Below are 27,886 nucleotides of genomic sequence, written 5' to 3' on the forward strand. Positions count from 1 at the left end.
ATAGTACCTTAATGAACTAGCATTTATTTATCCACTCCTCGCCTTACAATTCAACGAATCCATTATGGGACAGAGTACAAGGCCATTTTTGGACGGTTGTTGTACTTCCTGCCTTTTTTAATAGCGCCGGTGTTGAACCATAATTACAAATGTCTCAGAAATTACAGGTAAGGTCTATGCTTGACGGTTAAATGTGAATTATTCGGTCGCTTAAATAAGGAGAAGCGCCCAACCTCTGGCCACTAAATATTGTTCTCCTTTTTTTTTTTTTACTCCACGTGGATTCGTATTTAACGTATTTAAATTTCAGACGATTGTCTGATCTGTACACGATGCTAGAATACCCTATATTGCCACAAGATGTCGCTGCACGTCAACTAATTGTATCCTTAATTTCATTCTACAGCTACGTTTAGTATGGGGCCACGTGAGTGTTGGAACTCCGAGTAAAGTTCATGATAACGAGTAATATTGTTCATATAATTACAATAAACGAACGTTACGTGCTTGTAATCATTGACTGTAACGCCGTCATGAAAACTATAAGTTTGTCGAGCCCATGGGATATGCACGGGCTGTACTTCCCAAGTACATGCGAAGGATACCTCCTTAAATATAGCTGTTACTGTATCTATTGAGGTTTAGCAGCTGGTTGAACACGTTTCGGTTAAAGCGGTTGCAAGTATGAAAAGATTACCACAGTAGCCATATGCACGTGTACACCAGTTATGCATTTCATTTTGCTGAACTCCATGAGAGAAGAGAGCAGATTCTTCTCGCTCTGTCGTTGTGTCAAACAAGAAAACAGTACGAAAAGCTGCAATCGAAACGCGCTCTATGCGGAACGCTGTCTAGCAGTGGCAAAACATTTCAGCAAGTAAATTGAGTCTAATTAAATCAAGGGAAGAGACGTTGAGAAAGACAACGAGCCAGTTCATTTTTACTTCTGCTTTTTCCCAGGGAAACGAAGCACATGACTTGTTGCATCAGATGCAAGACTTCAGCGTCGCTAAAAGTTCAGGCAGCTTCGCAGACTTGGTGACCAGTAAGCGAGCCGGACAATACTTGTGCCTGTCTCCCGGCAAGTTCTAACATGGGAAGCTAAGGACAACTCCCCTAGTCGATTGGACAGCGCTTCCGGAAATTTTAGCGTGAATTCCAAGACTCATAGGTAGGCTGTGGTTAAACTGATTTTTTGATCTATGCACTGATATGTACATTCAATTGTTTCAGGTTGTGTTTTGTGGAAAAAACGACGGATAATTTGTCTGTGTTGTGGTAGCTGTGTGCTGATGGCAGCTGTCAGAGAATGGTTTTGTTGCAATGCACTGGTGAACGTGGCTGTGGTAACCGGTTTTGTACAACTTTAGCAGTACCATTTTAAAGGAAATGGGCTGAAAAACTAAATTAGTTTCTGACAAGGGAACCTTTCAGAATATATTTTTTAAAATGAAACAGCATTATATCTGTACAGAAAGCGAGCGCCTGCCTACAATTGTTCAGTAGTCTGTTTTTATTGTTCGGATTATATGCTTACTTTAACAACCATTGCATAGCCTTTAAAAGGCTTTATGTAACACGAGTGAGCCCTGTGAAATTTCACGAGCAAGAACTATGAACACACTAACTGCAGTTAGCCATTGCTTTACCACTTCAAGCACCACTTGAAGCAAAGACAGCTGTTTTCTAAGAACAGACATACCCCCAACACCCCACCTCCCCCACATACACCTCCCCCCCCTCCTTTAGAGCAACACATGCAACTTGGCATCACAAGGTCTCATTAAGGCCTCATGTGTAAAGCAGAATCTGACTGGCTGGTGTGAAGATCCCATGGAAGAGCTTTGTCAACAGTGCTAACGGTGCTAGCAGGACGTCCCTGCATCTGCCTATTCGCACACCCACAAAAATAGCTGCTTTTCAAAATGCTTAGCGGAAATGGAGATGAACAGACCTATTGTTAATCAGCGATAATCTAAAATCCCAGATTTAACACACAGTCCCCCCCCCCCCCCCCCCATTTGTTTGTTGGGGTAGAAGGTTGGCGTGAGCTTCGTTGACACGCTCGGGAGATTTCGGGATCGTTCTGAGCTGAAATTAAGGAAGTAGCTGCTTGTCGGTGACACACGTGTTGCATGTCGTTTCAGTGCCCCGAGATGGAGGACTCCTCCGCACTGTGACCAGCTCCCGGGGGGAGGGGAGGAACGGGAGGAGATAATGGATGAGAGGAGCACACAGACGACGGCGGGGAGCGATTCGGCTGAGACCCCGGGGGCCGTGCCAGGACTGAAAAGGGACGGGGCCCCACCCGGGGGCCTGCCCAAAAGTGGCTCTGAGTCAGCCCTCAGGGACCGGCTGGCCCTCCTGGAGAGGAACACGCGGCGCCCGGTCGGCGAGCGGGAGGAGGCCGTGCTCCATGTGCTGCCCCTCTTCATCGAGGTACCGAACGCCGCGGGGGGGGGCCGTCGCGGCTGGGTCACTGTGCACTTGTTCTGTTACAGAACGTACGGTATCTTTGTCAGTCATACTGCCGGTAGTGTACTTTGCTTTTCAGGTGCATTAAGCAAAAAAACTTGTATTACCGGTATTTAAATATAAAATGCACACCTGCAGACACTTGTTTAGCAGGCATCTCCGTGAAAGAGTTTGGCATGCATACAATAAAATGTCCCTTTGGTGTTTGCATGGCCTGATAACTGCCAGGTAAACCCCAGGAAGCAGAATTACTGAGTTAGCAGAATAACTGCACTGAGTAAAACCCACAAAGCAGGATTACTGAGTTAGCCGGATAACTGCACTGAGTAAAACCCACAAAGCAGGATTACTGAGTTAGCTGGATAACTGCGCTATGAGTAAAACCCACTAAGCAGGGGGGTGTCTCGGTGGCGCAGCCTGCAGAGCACTGACCGCATGCTCATTGTGAGCCGCGACGTCAACGGTTCGAATCCGACCGTCTGACAATTTGTCGCATGTCTTTCCCTCTCTCTCGCCCCCATTCTTCCTGTCTCTATATACTGTCCAATAAAGCTGAAAAAGGCCTAAAAAATATCTTTAAAAAAAAAAAAAACCCACTAAGCAGGGTTACTGAGTTAGCTGCACTACTCTAAGTAAAACCCAGAACCATCCCAAATCTGGAACATGGACATGAGTAAAAAGAGCTGTTCTGGGTTTTACCCAGTTCAGTCATCCAGCTAAGTCTGTGATCCTGCTTCATGAAATACCCCCTCGGTCATTCGAGTTCTATTCTTACTTGGGTTACGTCACTGTTATCAAGCATAAAATCCTTATGTAAGCTCAATCGGATCAGATTTTCCAAGCCAATGACCTCCAGTTTGTAGCAGGAAATAAAGACATGTCGTTGCACCTCCCACGACATGTATGGCCGGCTGAAAGCAGAAACGAAACCCACATCTGTGTGTCTATTATGAATAGGACACTGTGCACTGTGACGCACTTCTGCCTTCACTGACCGATTCCAATTCCGAATGTGTTCCATTTCAACCTCATTCAGTGCTCAAAGATTATTAATAAATGCTAATATTCAGGAAAAATCGGAAGTTGATATACGTAGCTTGTGTTCCTTTTTGCGTCTTTCCATATACGTATATATATTCTGTTCTAAGAGGAAGACCTTGCTAGTTTTAGTGTGGGCTGTCTCTTCCACCAGTGAGTTTCCATGGGATACAATGGTCTTCCTCACTCTGTGGCCTGGTTGGATTAATCAGTCAGGGCTTCTTGGCCCTTGCGCCCCCAAGCTGCTTGGCTGTCTCCTGCAGATCCCTGTGGTCACTGAGGGATGTTCTCCAGCTGGTGTTAGCTCTCCTGTAATACTGTGTGGCATTTAGGGTATAGCAAAATCGGGAATATGTTTCAGTGTGTTGACTTTCTAGTGTGTTGTTCCTGTGTTTATGTGCTGCAGTAGCTATGCATGCTCCAGTCCTGTGTGTGTGTCCTCCAGCGCTGAGTGTGTATGTGCTCTCCAGTGCTGAATATGTATGTGTGTGTGTAAGCGTGTGTGCATGTGTGTGTGTTCTCCAGTGCTGCGTGTGTGTATATATTCTCCAGTGATGTGCGTGTGTGCATGTGTGTGTATTCTCCAGTGCTGTGTGTGTGTGTGTGTGTGTGTGTGTGTGTATGTGTGTGTGTGTATTCTCCAGTGCTGCGTGTGTGTATATATTCTCCAGTGATGTGCGTGTGTGCATGTATGTGTATTCTCCAGTGCTGCATGTGTGTATATATTCTCCAGTGATGTGTGTGTGTGTGTGTGTGTATTCGCCAGTGCTGTGTGTGTATATGTGTGTGTGTGTGTGTGTGTGTGTGTATGTGTGTGTGTGTGTGTGTATGTATGTATTCTCCAGCACTGAGTGCATGTGTGCTGTCCTCATTTTCCCACAGCTGTTCCAGAGTGGCTCTGCCGGAGAAGATCTGAACCTGCAGGTCCTAGCTGCACAGTCAGCAGAAATCGTGGTTCTCCATGTTCAGCAGAAGCTGTCAGAGAAGCCTGCAGGTACGCCAGCCAGTTTCCTCATTTAAATCCCTGCTAGTGTACATCTCTGCATCAGGCCTGGGTGCCTCGCTGTGTCCCATGAATATTGCACACGACTACATTTTCTGTATCCGTTGTGAGTCGCTCTGGTGAGAAACTGAAACCCAGGATGTGAAGCTAGCTGGCCGAACCACATGTTTATAAATCTCACCGCAGACCTGAAGCCTGTGCATGTTTATGTACCTCAAACTTTCCCTCAGGTTCATTTGCAATTACTTTTTTTTCCGCAGAAAGTTTTTTATAAATGAGTTTCATGCTGCAATGAGATTTGTTCAGTTAAAATTATGAATTCATCAAAGAACAGCCCTGGGTGTACTTCCAGTCCCTGGGTTGGGTCCAGACGGCCAACAAGAACCCCCTTCATGAGTTTAATCGCTGCTCGTGTTTTCTCAGAGTTTTTTAATCATCCCAGCCTCCCTGTGTGTTAGCCAGTCATAATGAGATTACAGCTGCTAATACCTGCACCAGTAGATTTAGGTACTTTTTTAAGGAAGTGGACCAGTTCTGTTTTTCTTTGGGTTTTTTCGGCAGCTTGTTTTTGCGTGGTGTGTCGGGTTGATGTCACGGGCGCGTCAGACACATCTGCTGCTCTGTGGAGCTCAGGAGTGCACAGACCCCCGGTCCTCAGATTCCACAAATCAGCTTACGGCATTTCAGTAATTAGGAGCATAGCTACAGATTTGTGTGTGAAATGTGATAAGAAACTGCTTAGAAACCACTGGATAAAAAAATCCTGTCGGCTCACCCAAGACACAGTGAGCTCCCAAAGAAGTGATGAAATTTTTAGGGAATTTGTTTAATTGCCAATTGTGTAATGCACTACAGAGTTTAAACCACAACATATAAATACCCCACTACTGGGCATAGAAGCATACACCCATAAACATAATAGGTAAATACAATAGGAAAAAAAACCACACACTAAAGCACTTTCTTTTCATGATGATCGTCCAACACCAAACCTTTTCAGCTTGTTGTCTGGTGTTATCTGTGGGCTGATCTTGGTCATCCAATGCATGCCTTACCCCTACATTCCCCCTACATTTCTTGATTTTTAAAAAAGAAATCTTTTCTGCTGTTCGAGGCTTCATGGCACAGCTCACTTCAGTTTTTAAATAGCAATGCGTTGTTATAGATGGGACTCAATTAGACATCTAAAACGGAGGCTTACCACTTCTGTAATTATATGAATAGGTCTCTGACATTGCCGAATTCCCGAACGGTGAGTCACTTTTGCTTGTGCATTCTCCGCATATCAGTGGTCGTCAGACCTTTTCACTGTGTCTCTGATGTGATTTGTTCTAGTCATTGTAGCTTATGTTGGATTCAAGGCCGGTTTTTCATGTACAGTGATGTCATCTGTTTCATTCCGGCGTTCCGTTCCGTGCTCAGTGGATGGAATTAAGAGGAGATTATGTCTTCACAGCTTGCGGGTTGGATCAGAAAATGAAAATGCAAAAACTGTATGAATGAGCAGGACAGGTGTGTCTCAGAGCCGGGCTTGAGATTCCATTCATTTGCGAGGGATCTCTAGGCCCAACAGAAATGAAAGTGTGTTTTCTGAGGCTAATTTTATCTCAGCTGTGCGGTTGTTGTTTTTTTTGAACGGCAGAAGAGGCCCGCTACGAAGTGGAACTGTTTTTTCGGAGGAATGCAGAAGTGAGAGCGAACAAAGGCTGGCTGCTGCTTCAGTGCCTGGCCCTGCTGTCCGCCGGCGATTCAGTGAGTACTGCACGCGTGCTGGAGCTCACCTGTGTGTTACAGCTCACCTGTGTTACAGCTCACCTGTGTGTTACAGCTCACCTGTGTCCCTAACGCTCACCTGTGTGTTACAGCTCACCTGTGTGTTACAGCTCACCTGTGTCCCTAACGCTCACCTGTGTGTTACAGCTCACCTGTGTGTTACAGCTCACCTGTGTCCCTAACGCTCACCTGTGTGTTACAGCTCACCTGTGTGTTACAGCTCACCTGTGTCCCTAACGCTCACCTGTGTGTTACAGCTCACCTGTGTCCCTAACGCTCACCTGTGTGTTACAGCTCACCTGTGTGTTACAGCTCACCTGTGTCCCTAACACTCACCTGTGTGTTACAGCTCACCTGTGTCCCTAACACTCACCTGTGTGTTACAGCTCACCTGTGTCCCTAACGCTCACCTGTGTCCCTAACGCTCACCTGTGTTACAGCTCACCTGTGTGTTACAGCTCACCTGTGTCCCTAACGCTCACCTGTGTGTTACAGCTCACCTGTGTCCCTAACGCTCACCTGTGTTACAGCTCACCTGTGTCCCTAATGCTCACCTGTGTGTTACAGCTCACCTGTGTCCCTAACGCTCACCTGTGTTACAGCTCACCTGTGTCCCTAACGCTCACCTGTGTGTTACAGCTCACCTGTGTCCCTAACGCTCACCTGTGTTACAGCTCACCTGTGTCCCTAATGCTCACCTGTGTGTTACAGCTCACCTGTGTCCCTAACGCTCACCTGTGTTACAGCTCACCTGTGTCCCTAATGCTCACCTGTGTGTTACAGCTCACCTGTGTCCCTAACGCTCACCTGTGTCCCTAACGCTCACCAGTGTGTTATAGCTCACCAGTGTGTTATAGCTCACCTGTGTGTTATAGCTCATCTGTGTGTTATAGCTCACCTGTGTGTTAAACCTCACCTGTGTGTTACAGCTCACCTGTGTGTTATAGCTCACATGTGTCCCTAAAGCTCACCTGTGATTTAACCCTTTCAATCCCAAGAGTGCCATATGGCACTCAAGCGTAACTACCGTAGAATCCCAAGAATGCCATAGTGCATTCGACCATATACCTTTTCAACCAATCGAAACTACTGTTATACTATTGTTCTGAGCCCAGTTAAAATCCTACAATATTTTCTCAACCAAATACACGTGGGATTTGAGTGGAACCTCTGCATATTGGGCGTGGGACTGACGGGGTTAAAGCTTGCCTGTGACTCTGGAGAAACAGCTGTGTGATGTGTCTGGAAATGACTGCCTTGCACAAGGAAGCCCATGTGTACTTAGAAGGTGGTTACCTGTTGGGACCTGCAAGGATATGTCTCTGAGTCTCTGTTTTCATTCCAAGTGGATGAGTGATGTCACTGCTGTGTAAAGAGGCACACGCAGTTACCGTGGGTGACGGATATATGACCCGGGGCAGAATCCAGGTCACTGTGGGCTTTACGGTACCTAGTTATGCAAGGGCCCTAAACATGTGCATTCTAGCCTATTTTAATCACAGATTAGTACTTTTTTCCAAATTTGGAATGGTCATTCTTTTCACTGCAGTGTGTTTGGGAGCAAATTTGGGAGCACTCTGACTAGTACATTACATTACATTATTAGCATTTATCCAGAGTGACGTACAGTTGATTAGACTAAGCAGGAGACAATCTTCCCCTGGAGCAATGCAGGGTTAAGGGTTGTGTGTGGCACTTGTTTTCACCTTCAGTAGGTCAGCTGAGTCACTGTGTTAGGCAATGCTACAGCAATTACCAGGGGCTCCCAAAAAAAACAATAAGAAGAAAAACACACACAAAAGCACTTCATTGTCATGATGATGCACCAGGTGCGTCAGTCTAAGATGATCAGCGAAATACAAAAACTATCTTTTATTTAATATGTTTGTAGGATGTAGAAATAAGCATTATAAACGCAGTTTTGCCATTTTACAAATTTGACAAATAAGCATTCTTATCTTAAAAAAACCAAAACAAGTACAGAACAAGCCTAGCACTAGATATCACGTTTAATCGGTTCATATTCACGCAGTGTGTGAGGTGTAAGAACCGGGGAAGGGGGCTTATGATAGAACTTCTGAAGTGAGAAATGTCTGAAGTTTAACACCTTCAAAATATGGCCTGTTGTGGTAAACCTTGATATTAAGAAGCAGACACATTTTCAGCACAAGTCGCTTGTTACATCGCCCAAGTAAATTCACCCCAGAGAAACCAAGCAAATTATGACTGATTTTATTTGTGTTTTTCACGAGATTAAGGTCTATTATGTAAGTATTAAATGTCTGCTTTATGCTAACGGTCTGATTTTAGTACTTTGAGTTGATTATGTTCATTATCACTTTTCTATTCGCACTACACTTTTTGTTAGTTTACCCTTGTGTTTTTATCTTTATTGTTTCGGTATTGCACTTTTGGGTTTGGTTATGTGTTATTAAAGAGCTAGCTTGCTCTGGCTTGGTATTCTGGTTGGAATTGTTGATTGTAGAAGTGTTTCCCTGCGTTTTTGTGTTCCAGGAAACGGTCACGACCATCATAAGGAGCGGGCTGCCAGCTGCTCTGATAAAGTGCCTGTACCTGTTCGTGTCCTTACCCCCCCGAAAAGATGGGGGGGTCGAGGAGGGGGTCAAAGGCTCATTCCAGGAAGTCTTCACACAGGTAATCTTCCTCAGGGGCCACGGTCTTCAGCAAGACTACCGCAGAACCCTGCTTCTGGAGATCTACTGTCCTGTAGGTTTTAACTCCAACCCAAATAATCTTCTCTGTGGGTGAGATCGGGGGCCTGTATCACACAGCGGGATGACTGTGTTCGCTGACTAACTGCTCTGAGTAAAACCTGGAACCCTCCCAAATCTGGAACATGGACCTAGATTGCATTCACATTTTAGTCATTCTGTAGACCTGTGTCAGGTGCTGCTTGTGCTGTGTATTTGCTGGCATCGATTGTGGGTGCTGATTGGCTCTCCTTGTATCAAGTGCTGCTGTAATGTTAATCAAGCATGCCGATTGGCTGTTCTCATGCCTGGCACTCCAGCCATGCTGATTGTGCATGCTGATTGGCCTGTAGCGTAGTGGTTAAGGTAAATGACTGGGACAGGCAAGGTTGGTGGTTCAAATCCCGTTGTAGCCACAATAAGATCTGAACAGCCTTGAGCAAGGCCCCTTAACCCTGCGTTGCTCCAGGGGAGGATTGTCTCCTGCTTAGTCTAATCAACTGTACGTCGCTCTGGATAAGAGCGTCTGGCCAAATGCCAATAATGTAATAATGTAATGTAATTGGCTGTGCCGGTGTCAGGTGCTCCTGCAGCTGTGCAGGGAGGTGCAGTGTGTGGAGGAGGTGGTGGAGACGCAGGAGTTGCAGTGTTTGATCATCGCCCTCACCTCCCTGTGGGACCAGTGCAGCTGCGCCTGGAGACGGCACGCCTGCAGAGTCCTGAGGGCCGTGTCTGCTGCCCAGACCAAGAACACCGTCCCCGCCCTGCAAGGTAGGCCAGAAACACCGTCCCCCGCCCTGCAAGGTAGGCCAGAAACACCGTCCCCCGCCCTGCAAGGTAGGCCAAAAACACCGTCCCCCGCCCTGCAAGGTAGGCCAGAAACACCGTCCCCCGCCCTGCAAGGTAGGCCAGAAACACCGTCCCCCGCCCTGCAAGGTAGGCCAGAAACACCGTCCCCCGCCCTGCAAGGTAGGCCAGAAACACCGTCCCCCGTCCTGCAAGGTAGGCCAGAAACACCGTCCCCCGCCCTGCAAGGTAGGCCAGAAACACCGTCCCCGCCCTGCAAGGTAGGCCAGAAACACCGTCCCCCGCCCTGCAAGGTAGGCCAGAAACACCGTCCCCCGCCCTGCAAGGTAGGCCAGAAACACCGTCCCCGCCCTGCAAGGTAGGCCAGAAACACCGTCCCCGCCCTGCAAGGTAGGCCAGAAACACCGTCCCCCGCCCTGCAAGGTAGGCCAAAAACACCGTCCCCCGCCCTGCAAGGTAGGCCAGAAACACCGTCCCCCGCCCTGCAAGGTAGGCCAGAAACACTGTCCCCCGCCCTGCAAGGTAGGCCAGAAACACCGTCCCCCGCCCTGCAAGGTAGGCCAGAAACACTGTCCCCCGCCCTGCAAGGTAGGCCAAAAACACCGTCCCCCCGCCCTGCAAGGTAGGCCAGAAACACCGTCCCCCGCCCTGCAAGGTAGGCCAGAAACACTGTCCCCCCGCCCTGCAAGGTAGGCCAGAAACACTGTCCCCCCGCCCTGCAAGGTAGGCCAGAAACACTGTCCCCCCGCCCTGCAAGGTAGGCCAGAAACACCGTCCCCCCGCCCTGCAAGGTAGGCCAGAAACACTGTCCCCCGCCCTGCAAGGTAGGCCAGAAACACCGTCCCCGCCCTGCAAGGTAGGCCAGAAACACCGTCCCCCGCCCTGCAAGGTAGGCCAGAAACACCGTCCCCCGCACTGCAAGGTAGCCCAGAAACACCATCCCCCGCCCTGCAAGGTAGGCCAGAAACACTGTCCCCCGCACTGCAAGGTAGGCCAGAAATACCATCCCCCGCACTGCAAGGTAGGCCAGAAATACTGTCAGGGGAGAGGCCACACCCCCTTTCTCAGTGGCGCTTTTGGCTGCGAACATGTTCAGTAACTGCTGGCTGAATGTCAGATATAGAAATAATTCGAAGGAAGTCACGCCCATGTTGTACGGTATGGGGTGAATACCAGTGACAGAGAGAATTCAGCATGTGATCTTTAATCCCGGTGTACTCACTGCAACTCAAAATATTATACACTGTACCTCTGCAAAAAAAACTTTTTTTAAAGCCAACAGCTTTATTTCCCCCTCATTATTTTGTGGAGAATGGCCTTGGGTGTCATTTGTGATCATGGCTCCAGTAAGTGGAAGGGCATCAGGAAGTTCTGTGGGCAGCAGACCTTTGTGGTTTGTGAACTTTGCGCCCCCCGACACAACCCAGGAACACATCACGACGGAAGAGGAACTCAAAACCACATGATGACCGACCTGGTTTTGGAATGACTGGGTGGCGGTTCAGTCTCGCGTGATGCTTGTTGCTGCGTGCGGGCAAGCCGTTCACGGTCATCAACACACCCCATGGCTGATAAATTATGAAAATTGCAACGGATGCAGTGATTAGTACTGGATTTGTAATTTGATTCGAGATTTGGATTTGGGCCAGGTGTACGGCATGACCAGTGAAAGCTTTAGTTGAAGCATTATTGGCCCCCCATGGTCCGACAACAGACCCTGAGTGTTTGTGCCAACTAAACACAATTTCATGGGTGACTAACCGTTTCCTGTTGCGCAAACACACATCTTAATTATTGGTCACCGCTTAATTAATGGATGCCGTTCCAACATCTCGACTTTGCACATGAAGCAGCTCCAACATTACCCCTCGACAGTACTTATGGGAGCAACGTGACTTGGGAAATGATGATTCGATTGTTTGGTTGTGTTCTGCAGCTAAGAACTGTATGAAGATCTGCATCCAGAACCTTCTGAAGATCCCGGAGTCGGTGCCCGGGCCGGTGCTGGCCGAGGTGGCCGTCGGCGTGTTCGGCTTCGTCCGCGACTCGTATCCCAGCAACCCCGCGCTCTTCCACGAGTTCGAGAACAACGAGGGGTACACCGTCCTGCAGGGCATCATGTCCCGGTAAGTCCCCCCCCCCCGCCCCCGCCCCACGGCTGGTGGGGAGAGCGGTCGTAACTCAAACGGCACGGCGTGCACACACACGTCCACGTGCTCAGGACCGGGCGTGGCTCTCCACAGCCTTTGTGTCCATGTCAGATTTGTCGTCACAAGTGCTGCTGAAACTATTTCAAAGCGTGTGTGAAGGCCATGTTCAGTTTGATGCACTGTGACACAAGTTGACAGAACGTATGCCAGTTTGAATGACCTTAAATGCTTTCCCTGAGCGTAGTTTTGTCCTAGAAGCACTCTACGGTACCTTCGACGAACGGGGAATCGTGCTGTTGCTTTGTGGTGCATGCTCTGTATTCAGATGTATTTCAAGAGATTTCCATCAGCATGCTGGTCATAGTGCAGCCTGTTTCATTGAATAATGAGTAATGATTAGTAATCCGATCAGTGGATTAAAAGGCCCAAATCACATTAGCAACGCTTGCAGCCTTCTGGTATACTGCTCCACTGGGCTGCTGGGAAATGCTGGAGTCTTCTCAGGGACTCTGGGAAACGGAGTCTTCTCAGGGGTCCTGGTCTTCAGTGTGAATGTATGACAGTAACCCTGTGTAGTTAGTGCCCCGGTGAGCATGTTTTACCTGAATATGTTTTGGTGTAGGTTTGCATGTCGAACGTCTGAAAGCTCCCAGACAAACAAAAACCCCTTGAATTGGACAGGGTTCCTCTATGGCGACACGGAGGAGCCTGTTGGAAGTGTAGGAGCTTGTTTAGGTTATGTGTGTAATTTCTCTTTCAGCCTGTGAGGTTGTTGGGTGGGGTTTAGCCCTGTGCTCACCCTGCAGATATGAGGTTGTTGGGTTTAACCCTGTGCAGGTGTGAGGTTGTGGGGTTTAACCCTGTGCAGGTGTGAGGTTGTGGGGTTTAACCCTGTGCAGGTGTGAGGTTGTGAACCCTGCAGATATGAGGTTGTTGGGTTTAACCCTGCACGTGTGAGGTTGTGGGGTTTAACCCTGTGCAGGTGTGAGGTTGTGGAGTTTAACCCTGTGCAGGTGTGAGGTTGTGGGGTTTAACCCTGCAGATGTGAGGTTGTGGGGTTTAACCCTGTGCAGGTGTGAGGTTTTGGGGTTTAACCCTGTGTAGGTGTGAGGTTGTGGGGTTTAACCCTGTAGGTGTGAGGTTGTGGGGTTTAACCCTGTGCAGGTGTGAGGTTGTGGGGTTTAACCCTGTGCAGGTGTGAGGTTGTGGGGTTTAACCCTGTGCTCTCCCTGCAGATGTGAAGAAGGAGTGACCTCTGCAGACCTCCAGGCTCTGGAGGAGTTCCTGGGCCTGATCGCGTCCCTCACGCTGTGCGGGAAGGCCGAGCTCAAAGTGGCCCTGTGCGTCAACAACCCCCAGCCTCCCGGCTTCAAGTTCGACCCGGTCCTGACCAAAGGTAACCGCTCGTATTCACGTTCGACTTGGTCCTGACCAATGGTAACCGCTCATATTCAAGTTCGACTTGGTCCTGACCAATGGTAACCGCTCGTATTCAAGTTTGACCTAGTCCTGACCAACGGTAAACACTCGTATTCAAGTTTGACCCAGTCCTGACCAATGGTAAACGCAAGTTTGACTTGGTCCTCACCAAAGATGACCTTGTGGCACAGGTTTATACCTCTGCCCTTCCAGCCTGGTGAAAGCAGTGCAGTTCTAATAACTAATAACCCGCCCTGCTTTTGGGACAGAACCATTATATTCTAACCAATCACTTCAGCGTTGTGATGCTGGGTCAGGAGTGGTGTTAGATACCTCCAGATATAACTGCCCTTTGAGAATCGGAGCCGTGTCTAAGCTGCATGTCTCTGGTGCGTCCGTCACTGCGACTGTAAGAGCTGGTCCCAGACACAAAGGCAAGAGCATCTTAAGATTTCTCAAGATCTGACAGTCTAGATACTTGAAACTAGATGTTAAAGTAACAACAGCATGGGACCAGGTTTGTAATAGATAGATAGATAGAGATAGATAGATACTTTATAAATCCCGAGGGAAATTTTAGGCATTCAGTAGCTTATACATACACATATATACACGCATATCTCACACACATAAAGATCAAAAGTAAAAAAATCAGAAACAAGGTGCTATGGTAATAAAAATAAGGTGCTATGTTAAATTAAATAAATGTGCAATCAAATAAATGTGCAATCGTGGTAGTGCAAAAAGTAAACCGTAAACAGTAAACCGTAGACAGCATGATGTGGTGGAAGGAGCAGAAAGAGACTCATGGTGAAAAGTCCAGTTATCTCCTCCCGGTTTGTGTATTGTATAAATGAATGGCCCATGGAACAAAGGACCTTCTTGACCAGTCTGTTGAGCATGTCAGAGACAGGAGTCTGCTGCTGAAGATGCTCTTCTGTCGGTTTAGTGTGTTACATAGTGGGTGGCGGTCATTGTCCATGATTGCCAGCATCCTGTTCAGTGTCCTTTTCTCTGCTGTTGATGTTGTTAAGCACTCCAGCTCCATTCCGACTACAGAGCCAGCTTTCCCAACCAGCCTTTCCAGTCGCCCAGCGTCCCTCTTCTTAATGCCGCCTCCCCAGCACACAACGGCATAAGAAAGGACACTGGCGATGACAGACTGGTAAAACATCCAGAGGAGCTTACTGCAGACAAGACCGCAGCCTCCTGAGGAAGTAGAGCCGACTCTGCCCTTTCCTGTAGAATATGGCTGATGATTCAACTTAAAAGCAACCTCCAGTTTTTCTCTGATGAGTTTCATATGTCTCTTAAACGGCGATGCAAGGTGAAAGGTCTTCCAGTAGTTTTGTTATGCTCTGGGACTCTTGGCCACTATTAGCCTGGCAGTGATGGAACTCGGTCACGGGGAAACGTCATTGTTCTAAGAGTGTTAGTTCACCACTCGGCCCAGTCCACGTGTGACCTTTGACCCCTGGTCTCTCCCCTCTCCCTCCTCCTCTCTCTCTCTCTCTCTCTCCCTCTCTCCCTCTCCCTCTCCCTCTCTCTCTCTCTCTCTCTCTCCCTCTCTCTCTCTCTCTCTCTCCCTCTCTCTCTCTCTCTCTCTCTCTCTCTCTCTCCCTCTCCCTCTCCCTCTCTCTCTCTCTCTCTCCCCTCTCCCCCCCTCCTCTCTCTCTCTCCCTCTCCCTCTCCCTCTCTCTCTCTCCTCTCCCCCCCTCCTCTCTCTCTCTCCCTCTCTCTCTCCCCTCTCCCTCTCTCTCCCTCTCTCTCCCTCTCCCTCTCCCTCTCCCTCTCCCTCTCCCTCTCCCTCTCTCTCTCTCTCTCTCTCTCTCTCCCTCTCCCCCCCTCCTCTCCCTCTCCCTCTCTCTCCAGGATCCTCGGTGAAGAACCTCACGGCGTTCCGCATCCTCCAGTCGTCGTTCCTGCGCTCGGGGAACGCGCACACCTGCGCCCAGGTGCTGCTCGCCGTGCGCGACATCTGGAGCTGGGACAAAGCCAACTTCTTCCTGCTGGAGTGGACCCTGCAGTCCCTGGCGCAGCTGGGCGAGTGCGTGTGGCGCAAGCCGGCGGCCGTGCACGGGCCCTTCTTCCGCCTGCTGGAGACGGTGGTGCTGCAGCTGAACTACATCCCCCACGAGGCCCTGCGCAAGCTGCAGGCCGCCTTCCTGCAGAGCGGGCCCTCCCCCTTCGCCGTGGCGACGCTGGCGTCCTACCGCACGCTGTGCGCGCGCAGCGGCCTGTTCTGCGAGGTGCTGTGCGACTCCGGGGTGCTGGACCTCCTGCTCGGCCATCTCCGGAAGCGCGCCAAGGTGCTGCGCAAGGCCGGGATCACGGGTGGGTCCCCGCGTCCCGCGTCCGACCGCCATTTTAGCCCCCGCGTCCGACTGCTGCGGCCGCCATTTTAGCCCCCGCGTCCGACTGCTGCGGCCGCCATTTTAGCCCCCGCGTCCGACTGCTGCGGCCGCCATTTTAGCCCCCGTGACCACGCCCGACTGCTGCGGCCGCCATTTTAGCCCCCGTGACCACGCCCGACTGCTGCGGCCGCCATTTTAGCCCCCGCGTCCGACTGCTGCGGCCGCCATTTTAGCCCCCGTGACCACGCCCGACTGCTGCGGCCGCCATTTTAGCCCCCGCGTCCGACTGCTGCGGCCGCCATTTTAGCCCCCGCGTCCAACTGCTGCGGCCGCCATTTTAGCCCCCGTGACCGCGGGCATGTGTGCCTGTAACTGTTTTACATGTTAACGACAGATATCAGTCAGATATGTCCATCAAATACTGGTATTTCTCTACACGCTTTTGGACCGCAGTGGCTGCAGGGTGTGTGCTGGCTTTTGTTGTTACTCAGCACTTAATTGATCAATTAAAGCAGTTAATTACACAGTTAACTCACCTCATCTGGTTTCCTGGGTCTAAAGTGGTTGCTCTACTTAAGGTGAAAACAAAAGGGTTGGCCACCCCTGCTTTAGAAGCTTTTGTGCTCTCTGACAGCTGATAGCAGTAAAAAAATTTTAAAAAATTAATTGAATCCTGCAGTGGAATATTTTTAGGGACTACCCTTGCAAGGTTGCTTCCTAAGCCTGTCATGTATTGGATGTGTGTGCCACAGACTTGCCACAGAAGATGTTTTTGTTCTGCTAACTCGTCACATTCTACATGAAGTTGAGCTGAACTCTCTCCCGTGTTAGGAGCCGCGGTCCAGTCGGGCGAGGAGAGCTGTGAGAAGGACCTGGTCAGGAACATGCTGGATGTGGTGGCCGTGCTGGCGCTCAAGTCCGTCAAAAACACTGGTGAGGAGAGACGCCGCCTGACTGGGCTTTCCCTTCAGGAGACGCCGCCTGACTGGGCTTTCCCTTCAGGAGACGCCGCCTGACTGGGCTTTCCCTTCAGGAGACGCCGCCTGACTGGGCTTTCCCTTCAGGAGACGCTGCCTGACTGGGCTTTCCCTTCAGGAGAGGCGGTGTGTCTGAGGCTTGTTTTCTGTCACGCCAATTCCTGTCCTCAACTTGTCCTGTATTACTGTGAAAGAAGGTGTATTGTCAAGGGTGTTTGGTGATGATGTGCCTGGCCGTTTTCGGTGTCCATCGGGGACTGGGATGATCCCCTACATTGAGATCTTCCTGTTTTCAGTGGCGATCAGGGACTGTGGGATGATCCCCTACATTAAGATCTTCCTGGACGAGGAGCAGTTGCGCAGCCCGACCCTGATCCTGCTGGAGCAGCTCTCTGTGATTAACCCCGAGGAGTACATGAGCATCACCATCGGAGCCCTCTGCTCCTCCACACACACCGAGCTGGCGCTGAAACGGGACCTGCTGCAGGTAAATACACACACACACACACACACACACACACATATACACTCCCACACCCACACTCCCACACCCACACACACTCCCACACACACACACACACACTCACTCACCCACACCCACACACACATACACGCTCCCACACCCACACACACTCCCACACACACCCACCCACACACACACACTAACACACACTAACACACACACACACACTCCCACACCCACACACACTCCCACACACAGACAAACACACACACACACACACTCCCACACACACACACACCCAGCCACCCACACACACACACACACACACACACACACACACACTAACAAATCCTCACACACACGCGCACACACATACACACACACACAGGGAGTAGTTGTCACATACTTTCAAGGCCTTCCCACTAAAGAGCAGTCTTTGTTCTTTGTTCCGTGTTGCATGGAGTCGTTCTGTTGGCACGGTAAAGTGCGTAATCGCATGAGGGCTCAGGCTAGCCCTTCTGCAGTCAGCCCACGCTGTGACACATTTACACCCAGGTGTCAGGAGATACCGCAGGACACCAGGAAGGCCTGTGTTAGCCCTGTTCTCAGAGCCGGGCTTGTGTTCTCTGATGTGCTGGATCAAACAGTCACTCGTTAGTTTGCACAGTCTGACCCTGAGGTGGCGTGGAGGTGTTGTGTACCGGTCACACACACACACACACACACACACACACACACACACAAGGCCCAACAGACGTCCTTTGAATGAAAATGGCTCCGCCCTCATGTGGTCACACCTGGTCTCGGCTGGGCAGAATCTGTGGACCCAGTGAGGGGGAACTGTGAGTCTTTCCTGCTTCCTGCATAAGTCATTGCAACAAAAGATTTTAAAGAGGTATTAAAGAAAGACATTCCTTTAAATTTGTCAATATATAAAAATGTCTGACCATTTATTTCAATTTCTGTCAATGTATAAAAAATAAGATCACTTTTCTAAAATATGTTCTCCAACTTGATGTGATCTGTAATGTCAAATATATTTCAAAACCAATAATACATATGTCCTTGGTTTCCTATTCTATTGACTATTTAAATTGCCTTGTGATTAGATGTCGTGCATTTACAGAACAGACTTCATCTTAGAATTGAGATTTTGTTCACTATGTTCCTGTTATTTTCTTCGTGGGTATGTATAATCCACAAGAAGTTATCGTGTTTATTTTTATTCCATTCTAAACGTATTTCATATGATATCTGAGGGTCACTGCTGACCATCTGGGCTTCATTATGTCATTAAGCGGTAATTTCCGCGAACGGCTTTATCAAACGACACACTGTGCTTTTTGTTTGACGCTAAAAATGTAAGTCTCCCAAAATCACTTACACGTGCACGCGTTCAGGACTGATGCACACATTCAGTTTTTGTATCTAATTTTGATAAATTGTAACACGCTTAAAGGAGAATAAGCGAGTGAATTTATTATCTCGGCCTCGGCGGACCTGATTGCATTATGGACAAATTCAGATTGATTTGCTAATATATATTTAGCCGTTAACTCGGCCCGCGATTGGATTACACCCCCAGCCTCGCCGTGCAGCACAACAAAAATTATGAGCCATATCAGATCAGGGAACGCCAAATAAACTCGATTAGGCGTAACGCAGTTACGGCTACTGTACGGCGCGTGTCCGGCGTTATGGATTCACGCGAGCGCGATGCTAACTCCGACAGGATTAAAGCGTAACTGGGTTAGAGCCGGTGGCAATCCGATTCACCCCGACCTGATCTGCGGCGTGTGGAAAGCATTCTGATTACTTCTATTGGTGCTAATTACATTTTCTCTCCCGTAATGACACATCACCTGTTTGATGTATTATCGCTTCAAATTGAATAAGGCTAATCCAATTCTTCCCAGACCTGGACAACAAAAAAAAAAAGTAATAGATATATTATTTATTATTATTTTGTTCTCTGATGTTTGCGCTTGCCTGCATTAAATGACCAGGCGGAATTAATTCTGAGCGCACGGGTATCCCTCCTTCTCCAAATACCTCCAAGAAGCGATCCGTTATCCAGCCTTTTTTATCGCCCAGCATTACATACTTAATCCTGTTGTCAGTGGGTATATGGCTTTGAGTGTTTTACATGTTACATTTTATCACTTCTGAAAGTGAATACCAATTGTTGTACTGAGTGTTTTTGGTCGAATGCAGATTTTTAATTCATGTAATTATCTGTGCTAATTTTTTTTTTTTTTCAGTATGAATGTGGAGCAGAATGTGTTTTATATTTTATATACACATTTAATGTAATGTAATGGACAGCAGTGTATGTACAGGTATATATAGAATGGTAGTAATATGCCCTGTCTGTGTCCCCCAGTCTGTGCTGAAGGTGCTGGAAAGCCCCAACTCGTGGAACGCGTTTCGGACGGCGGGGGGGTTTGACGGGGTGCTGTCCCTCCTGGTGGACATGGAGGGGGCCCTGCGGGCGGGGCCGGGGGGGGTGTGGGCGTCTCTGTGCGGGGAGCGCGTGCGGGAGCTGGTCCTGCTGGGCCTGCACACCGTGGCCCTGGCCGTGCACCTGCACCCCGTCAACGCCCACGCGTTCCACACCTCCCAGCAGCACGCCAAGATGGCTGACGCCCTGCTGCAGCTGGGCTGCTTCTGCCAGGACCCCGACCCGGGCCGTAACCGGGACGACGACCCCGGCCGTAACCGGGACGACGACCCTGGCCGTAACCGGGACGACGACCCCGGCCGTAACCGGGACGACGACCCCGGCCGTAACCGGGACGACGACCCCGGCCGTAACCGGGACGACGACCCCGGCCGTAACCGCGACGGTGACCCCGCCCGTAACCACGACTACGACCCTGGCCGTAACCGGGACGACGACCCCAGCCGTAACTGCGACGACGACCCTGACCCCGACTGCTCCAGGACCTTCCAGCAGTTTGTGGAGGCGGCGGAAACCCCCGGAAGCAGCCTGCCCGCGCCCTTACGCGACTGCGTGAGGCTCCTTTCCTTCCTGGACCGGTTCGCCATGGGAACCTTCTTTGCCATGGAGCTTCCCGAGCTTCCGGAGAGCCTGGTGGAGCAGGAACACTCCAGCGCCGAGGTGGACTCTCTGGGAAGCACGCGGAGCACCGCAAGCAGCGTGGTCTCCGTGAGCAGTGACCCTGGACGCAGGTACGGGCCCTGACCTCTGACCTCTAACCTCTAACCTCTGACCTCTGTTGGTCAGTTGATGCTCAAATGCGCCAAATACGCAGTGCACATACGTTACGAGAACAAGAGCATTATGGGAATGGAACAGGTAACGTAGTAAAGCGGCAAGCCTAAACCTTGCCAGTCCAGCACTTCATATAATACGACAATAAAGACGTACGGTACACCCAGCATCAATACCCACACAGGTATTTACTTAACAGGACATTTTACCCTGGGGCAATGTGGGGTTAAGGGCCTTGCTCAAGGGCCCGAAAGCTGTGTGTTAGGTCCTTGTGCCATTGCCATACCTTTCATAATTGCACTGGAAATGTTTTACACCGATGAAACCAGTGCGATCCAAATTGAGGGTAGTACTGGTGTTGATGGGCTGGACGTGATTTATGGGAAAATCTAAAATCAAGATTGTTTTCAGTCCACTCACATGACGGTGGTACGCTAATGTTTGGGCACGCCTGGCCAAGTTGCATGTTTTGTTGAATGTCGAAGTGAGAAGACGTTAATGAGGCAAGCTTAAACACGACCTATTTCTGCTCATTTTAGTGCAGAATAAATAGTTTGAACAATAAACCATTGGTACAGTAAATGACATGTGCAAAATGGTTGGGCACCTTGCCAGTCTGTACTTGGGAACACCTCCTTTTTAATCCTGCTTTAGGATTTTTTCCCCCCACTCGTTCTTGCAGAATCCTTTTAGCTCAGAAATATTGCTGTGCTTATGAAATAACTCCTACGGACTTGGATTTGTAGCCAGACACATCAGTATGTTTCCGCATGTTCTAAAACGTGGGACGTCACGTATCTGCACAACTCTTTAATCCCTGGAGAAACGGTGACATGTTTCCTGTCACTATCCCCCCCCAGGTCAGCGTTTGATCAGACCATCCTGCACCCGGGGGCTGTGTGTGTTATAATGACTCTACTCCCAAAAATATCCAGCCCCACGCACACTCAGGTACTGCCTATCACACACTCCTCATCAGCATGTTGTAGATTTGTTGTCATTTCAATAATTTCGCAGTCTGTTGCACTGTTCTGTTTCCTCTTCATTTCCTTAAGTAACATGGGTAAACTGAAAAAAAAAAAACGAAATGCTTTTTCAAAATTGTATGAATTGCAAAATGGTGGTATCATTCCGAAAGTTTCACGTTTATGTGAAATTATAACTGGCAGCTTTGAAAATGCATTTAGCTACAGGAGATGGCTATCACCAGAGAGCTGGATTGAGTTACGGATGAAGACATGATGGTGTTCTGTCCTCCAGTTAATGAGTTTATTCCCTGAAGCAAATTATATGTTGCGTACGAATAATGCAACAAACTCAACAGGTGCCACTTGGTTTTGACAGCAGCACATCGTGTTCTCCCTGAGAACTGAACAGTTTTAAATCCCATGCACAAAAATGCCTTGTCCGATATTATTTAACTGTTAGTTAAATAATATTTTTTAAAAGACAGAAAAAAAAAAAAGTGAACTGACACCAGATCTTCATGGATGGCTTTTTATAAAGGCGAGCTGTTAATTGATTTCGTGACCTCCCCATCACGCAACATCGCAATTCCTGCGTTCCGCCACGACCTCTGACCTCTGACCCCCTGACCCCTGACCCCACCGTCTCCCCGCAGCTGGTTGCCGAGCTGCAGCTGGCCGTGGCCAATCACGTGCAGTCGCTGGTGCGGTGGGAGCGCAACCGGCAGATCATGTGCGAGGCGGGGCTCCTGCTGGTGCTGCTGGAGCACTGCCAGGGTCCGCTGGGGAGCAGCACCCACCCCCTCCACCTGCCCGTCGTCCGCGTGTTCGAGAAGCTGGCCTCTCAGTCCATCAGCCACGTCTCCCTCAGGTGAGCCCGCCCTTAGAGACTGTGTTCCTGTCTGAGCTCAGCCAGCCTTGGAGAACGTCTTTCTGCCTGAGGTCAGCCAGCCTTAGAGAACGTCTTTCTGTCTGAGGTCAGCCAGCCTTGGAGAATGTCTTTCTGTCTTAGATTTGCCCACCTTTAAAGATGTGTTCCTGTCTTATCTTAGCCTAATCTTAGTGAACACATTCCTGCATTAGTGAACATGTTTGTGTTTCATTGTGATTTTATGTTACCTGTGCGTAGCAGACTGAAGTGTATCCTGCATCTGTATGCTGCTAATTGCTAACCATTCAGACACCTTGCTGTGAAGAGTACTTTATATAACTACAACGATTAAGCCATTAAACGCATAAGATTTATGTAATATGCTCGTAACTGACAGATTATTTTCCTCGGTACTGTGTGCCCTTGGACTTATTGATCTGAAGAGTGTCCTGTATGAATACACTAATGGTGATTGATTGATTAATGAATTGATTATCAGTGCTGGATGTCAGTGATGAAACGCTGGCGTGTGTCATGCGCGTTTCTCTCCCGACAGGAAGTTCCTGTGCCTGGGGAACCCCTTCCTGTGCGGGGCTGAGAATGACCTCCCCCCTCCGCTAAAAACAGACGCCGCCCACGTCCCTAACGGTATTAATAATCATAAATCATAATAGCATTAATACATGTAAAGTACAGTTCTTGGTATGGTAAATGGTAAATGGTTGGAATTTATATTGCGCCTTTATCCAAAGCGCTGTCCAATTGATGCTTCTCATTCACCCATTCACACACACTCACACACTCACACACCGACGGCGATTGGCTGCCATGCATGGTGCGCACAATAAAACAACAATAAGAGGTGAATGACGAGGTAGAATAAAACAAAGCAAAGCCAAGGCCTAACGAGGACCGGCCTGCGAAGAAGGCTATGCAGCTAATCGGTGAATTTGCACATGGCTTGTAAAAATGTTGATGGCTTTGGAGTCTCTAACTTTAAGTTTTTAATTGATCTCTAACTGGCCTTTTAACTGATCACGGTAGCTAATAAAACCTGCTTCGGTGATCAAACAGCGTTTTATGCGTTTCCCCCGGACCGCCTCTCGTAATTAATCTCCCGTCAGATTGAGTCGGACGTGTATGCATCGCTTAAAGCCAGGTGAATGTGGGCTACAACGGCAATATCTGGTTTTATTGAAGTAATTGGGTTTTATTTGACTGCTGTGGGGACGAGTGAAGGGATTTTCGTGTGTGTCGTCAGGGCACCGGGGCGAGGGGAGTGCTGCCCCCGGTGGTCAGGAGAAGAAGCCGTCGGGCAGGGAGCTCAAACACAGCTTCAGTCTGCTGAACCGGGCCGGGGGGGCGGGCGTCCCCCACCACCGCACCGTCAGCCTCGTCTCCATGACGTCGCCCCGCAGCCTGAGACCCCACAGGCTGTCCGTGTCCCCGTCCTTCGTGGAGTTCGACATGAGTGACAGTGGCTTTGGGTAAGGCGGCTTGCACTATTTATCTAGTTAAAGGTACAGTGGGTGATTTCGGACTTCTAACAGTCAAGAGAGGAATAGCAACAACAAACACCCTGAAACCACAACCACTGTTCATCCCTCCCCTTCTCTGTGAACATGCTGATGTTGAAATGCCATTGGCTGTGGCAATTAATACCAATGTATATTTTGAAACCTGAATTTATATAAAAATAAACACAGGCAGAGGGTGAGTCAACATGTCAGTAAGCCTTTTTCAATGATAGGAAGGGATTTACAATGGTATTGTAACAATATTTTAGCACAAAATAAATTACCTATTGTATCTTTAAACATTATTTTCCCCTATAGTACTAAATTCTGTATAAATAGTTTCATACAAAATGTTATAGTCCCTGTAGTAAGGGGCATTGGGCTGTAGTTTTTGAATTACTACCCATTCTGTTTCTATCTGAGTGTGAATAAAAATGTAATTGGGAAGTCCTCCTACTTTTCATCTGCAATTTATCACCCTGCCGAGTTTCTCCCCCACCAATGGATGCGGCAAGGCAGCCATTTTACACCAGAACATTTTTATTTTTTTCTGGTGTTTTGTTTATAGAGCCTCACTGCCAGGCTCTGTGTTGCAGGTGTCTCTTCCTCCCCTCTCTGGCCACGGTGAAGGGCGTCAGTGCGGACTCCATCTCCACCGGAGGCGTCGGCAGCGGTAAGGCTTTCTTTCGGCTTCAAAACACGCGACCCTTAGTCATCGACTGTTTCTGTATCCCGGTGTGCATTGCCACTGACCTTACAGCGTAACGTGTAACAGGAGTAATGTGTGCCACGTGTGTAGTTAGAGTAACGTGTGTAATATGTCACATGTAGTAATGTTTGTAGTCAGGGTAATGTGTGTAATATGTCACATGTAGTAATGTTTGTAGTCAGGGTAATGTGTGTAATATGTCACATGTAGTAATGTTTGTAGTCAGGGTAATGTGTGTAATATGTCACATGTAGTAATGTTTGTAGTCAGGGTAATGTGTGTAATATGTCACATGTAGTAATGTTTGTAGTCAGAGTAACGTGTGTAATATGTCACATGTAGTAATGTTTGTAGTCAGAGTAACGTGTGTAATATGTCACATGTAGTAATGTTTGTAGTCAGAGTAACACGTGTAATATGTCACATGTAATGTTTGTAGTCAGAGTAACGTGTGTAATGTCTGTGGTAAGAGTAACATGTGTAACGTGTGTAATGTCTGGTAAGAGTAACATGTGTAACGTGAGTAATGTCTGTGGTAAGAGTAACACGTGTAACATGAGTAATGTCTGTGGTAAGAGTAACACGTGTAACGTGAGTGATGTCTGTCGTAAGCGTAACGTCGGTGCTGTTTCTCCCTCCTCTCCTCAGACTGCCGGGGCTTCCCCCCGTCCGCCGGCCTGTCCTTCTCCTGCTGGTTCCTGATTGGCCGGTTCAGCTCGGCCTGCGAATCCCACCCAATCAGGCTGCTGACGGTGGTGCGGCACCTGTCGCGCGCCGAGCAGCAGTTCGTCTGTCTGTCCGTCTGCATCGCCGCCCCCGACGGCTGCCTGGTCGTCAGCACGGAGGAGGAGCCCTACCAGTTCCTCGGTACGCCGACACGTTTCCTGTTTTTCATTGCATTACTGGCATTTGGCAGACGCTCTTATCCAGGGCGACGTACAACAAAGTGCAAAGTGCATACCCATAACCAGGGATAAGTGCGCTGAAAGACCCTAGAGGGAAGTGCAATTTCAACTGCTACCCGTACAACAAAGATAAGGACCAGGGCCTATTTTTATTTTTATTTTTCATTTTTATTTTTTTAAACAAACAAACAAAACAAACTCACTCTTCAGTTCGTAACTGAATTGAGGTTCATGTTCAATTTTTGTTCTGTTCAATTATTGGGAAGGGGGGGTTATTTGGCCTGTTTTATAATTTTCAGGGGTTTTAACCACCGCCCTCCCATAAATGACACTCTTGTTTCTTGCTGAAATTCATTGCTAAATATTTAGGAGAAAACGTATTGAGCATTGAACACTAAGGCCTCGTGCTTTGTGGCATGGATGATGTTGTGTTGTGGTTGGGCTGATGTTTTGTTTTGTTACTGGGCTGATGTTGTGTTGTGGTTGGACTGATGTTGTGTTTGTGGTTGAGCTGATGTTGTGTTTGTGGTTGGACTGATGTTGTGTTTGTGGTTGGACTGATGTTGTGTTGTGGTTGGACTGATGTTGTGTTTGTGGTTGAGCTGATGTTGTGTTTGTGGTTGGGCTGTTGTGTTTTGTGGCATGGATGATGTTGTGTTTGTGGTTGGGCTGATGTTGTGTTTGTGGTTGGGCTGATGTTGTGTTTGTGGTTGGGCTGATGTTGTGTTTGTTACTGGGCTGATGTTGTGTTTGTGGTTGGACTGATGTTGTGTTTGTGGTTGGACTGATGTTGTGTTGTGGTTGGACTGATGTTGTGTTTGTGGTTGAGCTGATGTTGTGTTTGTGGTTGGACTGATGTTGTGTTTGTGGTTGGACTGATGTTGTGTTTGTGGTTGAGCTGATGTTGTGTTTGTGGTTGGGCTGTTGTGTTTTGTGGCATGGATGATGTTGTGTTTGTGGTTGGGCTGATGTTGTGTTTGTGGTTGGGCTGATGTTGTGTTTGTGGCCGGGCTGATGCAGTGTTTTGTGGCATGGCTGTTGTGTTTTGTGGCATGGCTGATGTTGTGGTTTCCCTGCGTTAGATATGATGGAGCCTGAGGTGCACACACCCACCTCCCTGCCCTCCACGGTGCGGTTTAAATGTGCCAAACACCTCATCCCCGACCAGTGGCACCACCTCTCTGTGGTGCTGGCCAAGGACATCAAAAAGAGCTGCCACGTCACTGCCTACCTCAACGGCAAGATGGTCAACACCGCAAAGGTCAGCTCGTCCATATTCAGTGTGTCAGGTGCTCCTTTCCAGGAAAGAAAATACATGGGCAAAGTGTCTTTTTTTTATAAAGCAGGGACTTATGAATCAGTTTTGTATGAGACTTGTAAATCTGGGACATTTAACAAAAAACATTCTTTCCCAAATAAGATATTGAGCTCCAGAAGAAACTGTAAGGTTAAGACGGTGTATTCCACCAGTAAATATAGCAAATAGTGATGCAGCAGAATTGAAAGTAGTGGGCGTGTTAGTCATACTGGTAGTGAGGTGCCCAGTCATACGGAATGGAAAATACTCATTCCAAATACAGATGTGAACTTGTGATACTGGTGGAAATAAATATGCCTAAAATACTTGCGTGCATTTGCATGTCTAGTTACAATGCTGCCTTTGTCCTCCTCCTGTGTCTCGCAGATGAAGTACATCCAGCCCTTCCCCGGCCAGTGCGTCTCCATGGACCCCGCCGCGGTCATCGACGTGTGCGCCGTCATCGGCACGCCGTCGCTGTGGAAACAGCAGGCCTCTTTGATCTGGCGGGTGGGACCCGCGTACCTGTGGGAGGAGGCGCTGACCCCAGAGTCTGTGGAGGTCATGTACAGCCAGGGCACCAAGTACCTGGGCAACTACCTGTCCCTGTGTCTGCCAGGTGTGTCTTTATGTACAGCCAGGGCACCAAGTACCTGGGCAACTACCTGTGTCTGTGTCTGCCAGGTGTGTCTTTATGTACAGCCAGGGCACCAAGTACCTGGGCAACTACCTGTCCCTGTGTCTGCCAGGTGTGTCTTTATGTACAGCCAGGGCACCAAGTACCTGGGCAACTACCTGTCCCTGTGTCTGCCAGGTGTGTCTTTATGTACAGCCAGGGCACCAAGTACCTGGGCAACTACCTGTGTCTGTGTCTGCCAGGTGTGTCTTTATGTACAGCCAGGGCACCAAGTACCTGGGCAACTACCTGTCCCTGTGTCTGCCAGGTGTGTCTTTATGTACAGCCAGGGCACCAAGTACCTGGGCAACTACCTGTCCCTGTGTCTGCCAGGTGTGTCTTTATGTACAGCCAGGGCACCAAGTACCTGGGCAACTACCTGTGTCTGTGTCTGCCAGGTGTGTCTTTATGTACAGCCAGGGCACCAAGTACCTGGGCAACTACCTGTCCCTGTGTCTGCCAGGTGTGTCTTTATGTACAGCCAGGGCACCAAGTACCTGGGCAACTACCTGTCCCTGTGTCTGCCAGGTGTGTCTTTATG

General features: G+C 48.9%; 1 protein-coding gene across 4 annotated transcripts in view; it reads left to right on the top strand.

Moving 5' to 3' along the window:
* The first annotated feature begins 758 nt into the window (after positions 1-758).
* Positions 759-27,886, top strand: part of wdfy4 (WDFY family member 4) — a 92,077-nt gene continuing 64,949 nt past the window's right edge. For all 4 annotated transcript variants that reach the window (XM_061227717.1, XM_061227716.1, XM_061227720.1 and 1 more), the window contains exons 1-20: positions 759-1,171; positions 2,148-2,439; positions 4,396-4,507; positions 6,159-6,268; positions 8,804-8,944; positions 9,582-9,771; positions 11,744-11,933; positions 13,193-13,353; positions 15,249-15,710; positions 16,562-16,663; positions 17,004-17,194; positions 19,554-20,362; positions 21,266-21,356; positions 22,027-22,241; positions 22,798-22,889; positions 23,503-23,728; positions 24,355-24,431; positions 25,116-25,334; positions 26,455-26,633; positions 27,057-27,288. In XM_061227717.1, coding sequence (XP_061083701.1) covers positions 2,218-2,439; positions 4,396-4,507; positions 6,159-6,268; positions 8,804-8,944; positions 9,582-9,771; positions 11,744-11,933; positions 13,193-13,353; positions 15,249-15,710; positions 16,562-16,663; positions 17,004-17,194; positions 19,554-20,362; positions 21,266-21,356; positions 22,027-22,241; positions 22,798-22,889; positions 23,503-23,728; positions 24,355-24,431; positions 25,116-25,334; positions 26,455-26,633; positions 27,057-27,288 — 4,021 coding nt within the window. In that variant the 5' untranslated portion in view covers positions 759-1,171; positions 2,148-2,217. The remainder of the gene's footprint in view (positions 1,172-2,147; positions 2,440-4,395; positions 4,508-6,158; positions 6,269-8,803; positions 8,945-9,581; positions 9,772-11,743; positions 11,934-13,192; positions 13,354-15,248; positions 15,711-16,561; positions 16,664-17,003; positions 17,195-19,553; positions 20,363-21,265; positions 21,357-22,026; positions 22,242-22,797; positions 22,890-23,502; positions 23,729-24,354; positions 24,432-25,115; positions 25,335-26,454; positions 26,634-27,056; positions 27,289-27,886) is intronic.

The sequence above is a fragment of the Conger conger genome, chromosome 18 (genome assembly GCF_963514075.1).
Source record: "Conger conger chromosome 18, fConCon1.1, whole genome shotgun sequence".
NCBI classification, from domain to species: Eukaryota; Metazoa; Chordata; class Actinopteri; order Anguilliformes; family Congridae; genus Conger; species Conger conger.